The following is an 11,288-nucleotide window of genomic DNA, read 5'->3' on the forward strand; positions in this document are numbered from 1 at the left end:
TTTGTTGTTTGCTTATAATTTTAGAAAATAAGGGAGAAGAATGGTTCTCTAGGTGGAAGGCCTGTCTCTTGATTTCATTTCCCTGAGTGTTAAAGTCCCTGTTGCAGTTTTCCTCCAGCCACGGCTATTCTTTGTTTGCATTTATACACCTTGGAAATGTGTCTTCCCTTAATATCTGTGTAACCCTTTAATTTCATTCTCTTTTCAAAGTAGAATGTTTCTTAATTATGAAAAAGTAGTGCTTACCCCACTGATTTAAAAAACAAAAAACAATTTGCTGGAAATATCCAAAAGATGATTGCCCTTACAGTTTATGTATATTCTTCAACTTTTTGATATAAATACCTAGTCTGTGTTTATGTCCTCTATTTATACAGATATGTGTATAGATTTTTACTGAGTCATGTTAATTTTTCTTAGTAAATTGTGGTTTTCTTTCCAAGCCAATGTAAATTTACTTTTACAGCTGCATTTGAGTGTGTTCTTTATGTCACAATTTGATAAATGCTTTTCTATGTTATTATGAATACTGCTATGTTTAAAATATCCTAGTTAGAGGCTTCTGGCTGGCTCAGTCAGTGGAGCATGCAACTCTTGATCTCACTCTTGTGATTTCGAGCCCCACATTGGGTGTAGAGATTACTTTAAAATCTTTAAAATAAATAAATAAAATATCCTTGTTTGGTATATCTTTATGCACCCAATTATTTCCTTAGGTTAGATTCCTAAAATTATGGTTATTATCCACTATGTGTACAGTGTTAAAGGTATTGTTGTATGATGCCAAATTGTCTTCAAATAGATGGTTCCAATTAATTTACTTTTAGTAGCATATGTAAATAATTATTTTTCCAAGTCTTTGAAAACTAGGAGGTCTTCACTGTGTTGTGAGTTTGCTACTCTGTACCTAAAAGTGGCATTTTAACTTGTATTTGTGATGAATTACAAATTGCATGTGTTTGTTGGCCATTTTCATGTTTTATGTTAACCATTCATGTTTTCTGCTCTTTTCCTATTAGTATTTGTCTTCTTAAAGATTTTAAGTGTCTTTTTTTATTCAAAGTGTTTAAGGCAAATATCATTGTTATAGTAAGTTAAAATAATGATCTGTAATGTTAAAACATTTCTGTAGCGTTTAAGGGAGCAAGAAGAATATTTGAATGTCCAAGTTAAGGAACTCGAAGCTAATGTGCTTGCTACAGCCCCTGACAAGAAAAAGCAGAAATTACTAGAAGAAAATGTTAGTGTTTTCAAAAAAGGTATGTGTATGTGTTTAAGGGTACACACTTCCTTCTTTTTTTTTCTTTTTTTTGAGATTGCCAAAAATAGGGTTTTTTTTGAAATTTGAAATGTTTAAAATAGTTTGTAGAATAAAAATAGCAGTTGTGTACTTATGCGCAAGTCAGCTGCTCTGTTTTATAGTTTCTATTATTTCTTTTTTTTTTTTTTTTTTAATTTCTTTTTGAGAGAGAGAACGCACAATTTGGGGAGGGACAGAGGGAGAGGGAGAGAATCCCAGGCAGCTCCAACACGGAGCTTGACCCCACGAACCATGAGACTATGACAGCCAAAATCAAGTGTTGGAAGCTTAACCAACTGAGCCACCAGGCACCCTCTATGATCTCAATCTTAAAAGGTTATAAAGTAAGTACTATTAAGTACTTCATTTAGCCAATAAGAAAACTTAAGGCACAGAATGGTTTATATAATTTGCCCAAAGTCGTCATATATATAGCTTGTAGAGGAATTGAGGACCAGAGCAATCTGATTCCAGAACCAGTGCTCTTAATTTTATACTTTGTGTACTTTGGCTCAGTCTTACCCTTCAAGATAATAGTTATTTTATGGATTTAGGAAACTGAGTATCTGGGGAAGCTAAATCACTTTAAAGCACACAGGAAATAAGTGGTATACACATGAAGAAAAACAGTCTTTGAAAACTTAAAAAACATGTTTTCCTTCCAGAACTTTTTTCTTTTGTACATATAAATATTGTAAGTGTTCTACCAGTATACATAAAGCAAGAAAGGGAATTCATAAGCTTATAGCCAAAATTGGCTTTGAAATTTAAATCCCCTGATCATGCACTTGAACAGCCCTGCTTCTCTTTTCATGTTAGCTTCAATCAAACAGATGTGCATCTTATTGCAGGAGGGGGGGATGATAGGTTATAATTAGATCCCTTCCTGGCTTACAGTATTTTAGCTAGTGAACAGCAAACACAGCCTTTTGTCACATCCTCAGGAAAGACCCCTGTTACAGTTTAATTTGTGAACCCAGGAGGGCACATACTGATTGTCCAACCAAAGAACTAGTTGGGGGCTAGGGCGCTTGGATGGCTCAGTCAGTTAAGCTAAGCATCTGACTTCAGCTCAGGTCATGATCTCACAGTATGTGAGTTCAAGCCCCATATCAGGCTCTGGGCTGGCAGCACAGGTCCTGCTTTAGATCCTGTCTTCCTCTCTGTCTGACTCTCAAAAATAAATATTAAAGAAAAGAAGAACTAGTTGGGGTGGACTTGTAGTAATTATTCAAATGCTCCAAAAATGAGTTTTCTTCCAACAGAAAAAGAGATAAAAAGATATTAAGTAGACCTACTTTGCACATTGAATATTCACCAGTACCCATATTAACTTTATTTTTTTTCTCCCAGATCTTTCTTTTTTAAGTTTATTTATTTTGAGAGACAGGCTAGGTGGGTCAGAGAGAGAGAAAGAGAATCCCAAGCAAGCTCTGCACTGCCAGTGCAGAGCCTGACACGGGGCTCAAACTCCTAAACCGCAAGATCATGACCTAAGCCAAAATCAAGTGTCGGACAGTCAACTGACTGAGCCACACAGGTACCCCTGTCTACATTTTTAATATTAAGACATTCACGGAGTGCCTGGGTGGCTCAGTTGGTTAAGCGTCCCGACTTCAGCTCAGGTCATGATCTCATGGTCTGTGAGTTTGAGCCCTGCGTCGGGCTCTGTGCTGAAAGCTCAGAGCCTGGAGCCTGCTTCAGATTCTGTCTCCCTCTCTCTCTGCCCATCCCCTGCTCACGCTCTGTCTCTCAAAAATAAATGTTAAAACTTTTTTTTTTTTTTTTTTTTTTTTTTAATTAAAAAAAAAAAAATTCACTCAGCATCTGCTGCTGGCCATGACCAGGTTTGTTTAAGTGCCGGTGATTGAGCAGTGAACAAAATGAAGTCCTCTTTTTAAGGATCTCACGGTTCAGATTAGGAAGCTAAACAAATACATTGCTTTTTGTATTGGGTGGTGCTGAGTGTTAATAAAATCAGGGTTCACAGGACAGGGTAGAGATAGGGAATCACAGTGGTTAGACAGGCCTCTACTAGAGAGACTTAAGCAGAGAGACAACAGAAGTATGAGTGCTATGTGATACTTGGGAGAAGAGCATTTTAAGATCGTAGAGGTACATAGGCCCTGAGGCAGGAGTATGCTAGGAGTCTCCAGGAACACAAGGAAGCCAAAGTGGCTAGCGGAATAATCCAGATAATGTAGGGCCTTATAGGCCATGTCTCTGAGAGAAATAGCCACCAGAGTGATGTACGGTGGAAGCGGTATCATGTGACAGGTTTTTTTTCCCCCCCTTGCATTTATTTTGGATCTGTATTTTGTTCTTGCAGACACATTAGCTTAACTCTTTCTCCACACAGTATTTGTTGTGACTGGTTTGGTGGTACCCAATTGTCAGATGAGCAGCCAAAAACGTATGTGTGTCATTTATAACAACATTTTCACAGAGACTACTGGAATCTGTATTTCATTCTTATTTGAAAAGGAAGCTTTGACTTTATTAGGAGCCCTATATATATATAGCTCCTCTCATGGAAATACTGGCTATTATTAATAGACTAACACTATTGGGTAATATCAATACTGTTAATATCTTCTGTGAAGTACTCATTTCTGCAAGTATCTCTTTAAAATTAAATTTCATTTTAGAATTTAAAATTAATTTAAAATTAAAAATTTTTTAGAACAGCTGTTTATAGAGAATGGGGGGGAGGTGGTTATAGAATAAAGGCTTCAAACTTATAGATTATATATGCCACATAGTTTTTCCTTCTACTTCTAATAGACATGCTACTATAGATATTAAAAAAGAAATGCATGGTAGATACATACTTAAAGAAGAAAATGTTCTGAAAGTTGGAATCTTTCCAGGGGCATTCTGGCCCACCCCCAGTATAAGTTGTGGTGCCAGCACACATAGTAGCTGGTGTTTTGACCCGTAAGTGAGCAGACCACGCAAGTAGCTTAATGGAATTTTAATTTCAGAGAACATTGCCACTGTGAGCAAAATAATTCATTAAATAGAGTATTTTGGGGGGTGGAGAGGGATTACGAGTCTTGGCAATATAGAACTTTTAAATGTGTGTATTTAATAACCTTAGGATAAAAAGACGCTACAGAAGGCCAAAAAGAAGACATGAGTTGTTTTTTGTTTCAGGAGCCAAGTGGTGATTTCAGAAATGTAAAAAATGAGTTGTTGGAATCCAACTCTGATAATGTAGGACAAAAAGGGGAAATGGTAAATTAATGAGATATGTAGACTTGTTGGAATTAACAGCCTACCTGACGAAGAAGAGACAGTGGAGGGGAAGCAGTCATTAAGTCCTCATGCAATCCTGTTTTCAGCAAATCCTGCCTGCCTCCTATGCCAAACGCCCATATTCCTCCTATAGGAGCTTTGCGGGATTCTTTCCATAAGTTAGCATTTCTGTTTACCTTTCTAGACATAAGATAGCTTGAACTCCTCTTTTTGCCACCTGTCATTCTTTCTATATTGTATAGTGATCAGAATTCAAATATGGAGAAGAGATTCCACCCTGGTTAGTGTAATCGGGATCTGTGTAGTGTATGTGTGTGTTTAAGAGAGTATTAGACTGTTTACAGAATCACTGGGTGGGATAACTAAAGAAGGAAATTCTAGGTTGAACATCTAAGAATGATATCTAGAGCCATTCTGTAGAACCATCAAAGGAACTATACTGCCTCTTTTATAATTGGAAAGTCATCTCTCAAATTGGGAAGATGGCACTGCAACTACCAACAATAGAAGCACATTGCATCCGTCCTAATTCACGCCATCAAAGTTAGTGCTATTGCCTGTCAGTATTCACAGAGCTTTTGACTGAACACCAGAATTTCTAATGCCACCAAGAAAATACAAATTTCTGTCACTGCTTGCCAGCAGAAACATGTTCATCACGTATGCCTTCCAAATTATGTGAATTTTTTCAATTGAATGGACCCTAATTATGTCTGAAGCCTAGATATGAGGGAATCTGGGAAATCAAATTTTAGTTTTCTGTGCCATAGAGAAAACTGCCAGTTCATCCTCCCTCCCCCACGTTGTTACAACATGTGAGGGAGTACTTTAAGTTAGGTTAGCAAAATAAAACAACCACAGTTCTTTTTTATCACAGACAAGTTAATAGGCACATAGTCTGAGGGCAAAAATCATTATGAGACCAGTAGTCAGTCAAGGAAGTACGTAAGAAAAAGTTGCACAGATTTTTGGAAAATGCCTGAGAGCATGAAGCCATTAAACAGGGTGTGCTTATGGCTAAGCCAGGTAATTTAACCATGTGTTATAATACCATTTGTTCTGACATGGGGTATTCTAGTTTATTTTGGGGGGAGGTATTCTAGTGGGTTTTTTGAGATTCACTTTGCCCAAATTTGTAAAATTTCTTTTGCATGCATCAGGTTAAGTCATATGACTGAATAAGTTTACATCTAACAAGTGATGTATGTGAACCTAGAAACATGGAGTTCTTTCTTTTTATTTCAGAATATGACAGTGTGGCTGAAAGAGCTGGTAAAGTAGAAGCTGAGGTTAAAAGATTACACAATATCATCGTGGAAATCAATAACCATAAACTCAAGGCCCAACAAGACAAACTTGATAAAATAAATAAGCAATTAGATGAATGTGCTTCTGCTATTACTAAAGCCCAAGTAGCAATCAAGACTGCTGACAGGTAGAGTATGTGTACTACCTAACTTGTCATCTTGCTACCTCCACTGTGGAAAAGGGGTTTATATTTAAATGTAATGCCCTTCAAACATTTCCACTGTTATTTATTAAGCCTGTCTGACATGTTTTTACCTAACAGGACTTTAGTAAAGGGAAGCCTATAAACATTTATTTTATGACCATTTTTGTGTGTGTTTTAAGTGGTAAACAGGTATGCCGTGACATACAGAACTCCCCAGTTATTGTGTGCACATAAAAATTAGAGTTTTGTTTCTCTGGCTTAGAGGAATAGATGGTTGTTAATTTAAATAGATTTAGATCTTAGGAAAATAAAAGGTAAAAACGAGACCTCTTGGCAAAATTGTCTTGGCAACTTTCTAGTTTACTTGATTATTCCATTGTCCCAACTCAACAAAAAGTTATTAACCATTCATAGATTTTGTTTTTATTTTTTTTAATTTTTTAAAATGTTTGAGAGTGCGAGCAGAGGGAGGAGCAGAGAGAGAGGAAGACACAGAATCAAGCAGGTTCCAGGCTCTGAGCTGTCAACACAGTGCCAGATGCAGGGCTCAAATCCATGAACTGAGAGATCATGACCTGAGCCAAAGTCAGAAGTTTAAACGACTGAGCCACTCAGGCGCCCCTCATAGATCATGTTTTTAAATTAATTTTTAGAATATTTATTGGTGTTTCTAAAGAATTAGAGCTAAATTTAGGTATACAAAATGTTGAAATGTAAACAACTGTTTCTTTTATCTTAAAATTATAACAGATTGCATATTGATTATCTGGTTCATTTGTGTATTTGGTTCGGAGATAAAGCACTAATAAGCCATTTGTTTATGTTAGGAGCAGAAGTTTCCCTAAACACATTTGTCAAAGTAGAAGTAACTTTTTTAAGGGAAAAAATAGTCCTTGTTGCCCTCCTTGGGAAGCACATGTTGCCCTAACTGGGAGGTAATTTTTTATTTGAGTGTATAACTTCATGGGTGTAGAGATTTAAGAATCTCCAGTCTGATAAGACAAAATAATAATTCAATGGACAACTTTGCTTCATGATCTAAGTTTCATCACCTTATACTGAGAGGTTAATATACAACATCTCAAGTGTTATGTATAACATAAAAACCAAGGATGGTTTTAGTAAATCATTAATTTTAACATCTGTGATAGAAAAATGTCTCATTAATATCATGGCGTTTGTTGGTAAGTTGTCAGAAGCAAGATAAATCACACGTTACTACATCTTTAATACATCATTTTGCTTGTTTAGAAATCTTAAAAAAGCACAAGACTCCGTCTTTCGCACAGAGAAAGAAATAAAAGATACTGAGAAAGAAGCAGATGATTTAACAGCAGAACTAAAAAGTCTTGAGGACAAAGCAGCAGAGGTTGTGAAAAATACAAATGCTGCAGAGGTAAGATTTGAAGACAGGAGTGAATGGTATTTGAAGCAATTTAAAGGGTTGGGATATGTGACATCAGCTTACACAGTAAGCACACAATAGGTCAAAACTTTTATAGCTGTATTGTACAATAAAAATGAGTACTGTATTGTAACTTTTCTGTAAATAAACTGTAAAATGCATGGGATATAGGAAGAGATTGCTAACTTCATCTCTATGTGAAAATACCTGTTCTTTCCATTTGGGAGGGTCCTACCTATAGTAGTTCTTCTTGGTTTCTAGGAATCCTTACCAGAGATCCAGAAAGAACATCGTAATCTACTTCAAGAACTAAAAATAATTCAAGAAAATGAACATGCACTTCAAAAAGATGCACTTAGTATTAAGTTGAAACTTGAACAAATAGATGGTCACATTGCTGAACATAATTCTAAAATAAAATATTGGCAAAAAGAGGTAAGATTGTTATCATTTAGTTAAATATAACTTTAAAATATCCTTTATGAAAAAGAGCTGTTTTTTGTTTCTGTTTTGTGTGTGTGTACTTTTGAGATGTTATGATTCTTAATTCCGAGAGAAAATCACTAGATTTATAGAGAACATAATAACATATAGTAATTGTTATATACAGAAAAATCTGAATAATGGGTACATTACTCACCATCTTCACCCCAAGGCTGATTCAGAGGTTTAACAGAAGACTTCATGAACACTTCGGAACACTAGAAATACTTTTCTTGAAGTCTTTTGAAAAATAATTGCTACAGAAATTAGCCACAATTCCTTAGAATATATTGTTTTAGTAGATAGGTAATTTGTCATATTGATATAATTTTTTTAAACAATAGATTACATTTCTGTGACATCCCTAATGCTCATCTACACTGAACTTTTAGATTTCAAGAATATCATTGCATCCCATAGAAGATAATCCTCTTGAAGAAATTGCAGTTCTGAGCCCACAGGATCTTGAAGCAATCAAGAATCCAGATTCTATAACAAATCAAATTGCACTTTTAGAAGCCCAGTGTCATGAAATGAAACCAAACCTTGGTGCCATTGCAGAGTATAAAAAGAAGGTATGAATAAACTGTTAATGATTTAGTCAGATTCTTTTTAGTCCTTAGCCTAAATTGTCAACTTTAATTTTATATAATTAGCAGCATTAGCTCTCATCTCGAATAACTGAATAGGTATTTTTCTCATGATATTTTTTTCATAGGAAGAATTATATTTACAGCGGGTAGCAGAATTGGACAAAATTACTTGTGAAAGAGATCATTTTAGACAGGCATATGAAGATCTTCGGAAACAAAGGCTTAATGAATTCATGGCAGGTTTTTATATAATAACAAATAAATTAAAGGAAAATTACCAAATGCTTACTTTGGGAGGTGATGCTGAACTGGAGCTTGTAGACAGCTTGGATCCTTTCTCTGAAGGAATCATGTTCAGGTTTGTAATTTGTACTGAGTTTTGGATCCTCTTGTTAACATATCTCTACATATTCTCCAGACTCTATATTTTAGGGGTGGGATGTGAAGGTTAGAGCTACAGCTTGAGTGTTTTATTTGATGATAAATACTAATTCATTTACATACTAGCAGTTTGTTAGCATAAATCTTGGGCAAGCGGCAAATATTTAATTTTACACAATATTTGTCTAGTTCATCTTTTAATTTTTGAGCCATTTCAACTTAACATCAAGATTTTAAAATTGCAAAGCAAAAAAATATGTGCTGGAAATGGAAGAATAGCAAGAAATATTTACTGACTTGCTATTTAAATCTTAAGATTTTGGTAGGTGTTCCTGTGTATTCATCCTCCAATAACATTTTTATAAAATAACCCAAAAAGTTTAGATTTGTGAAAAGCAAATTAGAGATCCCCGAGGAAGGTGGTAGAAGCCATTTATGGAAAACCGACCATGAAGTCGTTACCTGTGCAAGTAATTTGACTAATAAGAGATTTTCTTAATTCAGTGTTCGACCACCTAAGAAAAGTTGGAAGAAGATCTTCAACCTTTCAGGAGGAGAGAAAACACTTAGTTCATTGGCTTTAGTATTTGCTCTTCACCACTACAAACCCACTCCCCTGTACTTCATGGACGAAATTGATGCAGCCCTGGATTTTAAAAATGTGTCCATTGTTGCATTTTATATATATGTAAGTTATCATTTAGAGGTTTTTGTTCTGAGAATTTTATTAGGTTCCCTAACAATACACATGGAATTCATTGACTTCTTACTTTTGAGCTTTTCCCCTGTACTTTAATTCCATGTTCTATGATATCAGAGACCAGGTCCTTTATTTGAACCAAGTACTTCCTTTTTGGACAAGTAAAATATAAATTGATAATGTAAAGTAGCAAAAAACACAACTAGAATCTCTGATCTTCTGCCTAGATATTATCTCCACTAGAAGACTTCTGGCAACCATGCTTCCAAAAATACCCAAATGCTTTTCTTATCTACTGTGTCATGAATTATCCATGCCATCGTTCATGTTAATTATCAAAGTAATGTTGAATTGCAAAAAAAACCATTTCAGGGAAGTCAAATTTAGATGTTGATTACAGGAATACTTGTTATTACTGAACACTTCTAACCTATTTTTTTTTTCCTCTTTAGGAACAAACAAAAAATGCCCAGTTCATAATAATTTCTCTTCGAAATAATATGTTTGAGATCTCAGACAGACTTATTGGAATTTACAAGACATACAACATAACAAAAAGTGTTGCAGTAAACCCAAAACAAATTGCATCTAAAGGACTTTGTTGAACTCGTTTATATCCAGGATTCCTCAAACTGAATTCACATAGATTCAGCCTATTGTATTAGTGAGATTTTCTCTTTGTAAAGGATTATAATATGAAGTACATACTCCTAAACTGGATCATGTAACTGGTTTTTATGCTATTAGGAGACATGTTATAAGTCTAATAAAATATTCTCTGTACCTGCTTCTTAGGCTGTAAGAATCTGACAGTCTGGTAAACAGCAGCAGGCTATGGAGAAAAGTAAGATGCCTGCAGGGTGAGGTGATTTGTACTTAGTCCCAAGTTGTTGCCAGCAGAGTTAAAATTAAGTTCATTGATGAGCAATAAAGTTCTGAACTAGAGCATGTTAACCAAGAGGCAGCAAGCATACCATCATGCATCTTTGACCTACACGGGAAAAGCCTACCAGCTACTTAATTGAATAAATTCTTAAGGTATTCTATTTAATTTACTAATTTAGACAATCATTGTATCTACAACCCAAACACTGGGAATGTTTTGTTTTTTTAAACCGTTGTGAATTCTGCATGATGAGAAGTTAAATATTTTATGTGCTTTTCTAAAACTTGTGTTTAAAACTTCCAAGAGAACCGGCAAACTGAGACAGTATCTGAGATAACTCATCAGTTGAAAAGGAATGAATACCCACTATCTTTGCCTCATAAAAATATGTAGGGGTTAACAGCTTCCTTAGTATAAATGGAAATTATATGCTGTTTGTCTATCCAATTACCAGGGGTTTTCCCCCCCTTTAATTTTCTACACTGCATTAGCTCAGTGTTATAGTGCTACTGAAAGTTGGCAACCACTTGGTTTTCAAGAGGAATTTCTTGGTATTGATTAAAAAGTCTTTGCCCTATTTGATTTCTAGATATTGATCCTAAGGAATTAAAACTAAAAGCTGTCTATTCAATGATGATTGTTTAGGTACTAAAAAGATCCAACAAAGATGGTTTGTATCATAACAGTCATTAAATATCTAAATACATTAGCATGTACTTAAATAAAGTAAAATCTGAAACCCCAGTATGGTCATTTGTTTTAAATCAAGATTATATAGAAGGGAAAAGTAAAACTATAATCATGCTTTTTCAGTGGGTGAGAGTAGTGG

General features: G+C 35.1%; 1 protein-coding gene across 2 annotated transcripts in view; it reads left to right on the forward strand.

Moving 5' to 3' along the window:
* The window catches only part of SMC4 (structural maintenance of chromosomes 4), a 45,183-nt gene extending 34,827 nt beyond the window's left edge, over positions 1-10,356 (forward strand). For both annotated transcript variants that reach the window (XM_058730347.1, XM_058730348.1), the window contains exons 17-24: positions 1,133-1,259; positions 5,804-5,993; positions 7,263-7,407; positions 7,678-7,851; positions 8,292-8,474; positions 8,618-8,850; positions 9,378-9,561; positions 10,026-10,356. In XM_058730347.1, the coding sequence (XP_058586330.1) occupies positions 1,133-1,259; positions 5,804-5,993; positions 7,263-7,407; positions 7,678-7,851; positions 8,292-8,474; positions 8,618-8,850; positions 9,378-9,561; positions 10,026-10,178 (1,389 nt within the window). In that variant the 3' untranslated portion in view covers positions 10,179-10,356. The remainder of the gene's footprint in view (positions 1-1,132; positions 1,260-5,803; positions 5,994-7,262; positions 7,408-7,677; positions 7,852-8,291; positions 8,475-8,617; positions 8,851-9,377; positions 9,562-10,025) is intronic.
* The last annotated feature ends 932 nt before the right edge of the window (positions 10,357-11,288 follow it).

This window comes from Neofelis nebulosa, chromosome 5, assembly GCF_028018385.1.
Source record: "Neofelis nebulosa isolate mNeoNeb1 chromosome 5, mNeoNeb1.pri, whole genome shotgun sequence".
NCBI lineage: Eukaryota > Metazoa > Chordata > Mammalia > Carnivora > Felidae > Neofelis > Neofelis nebulosa.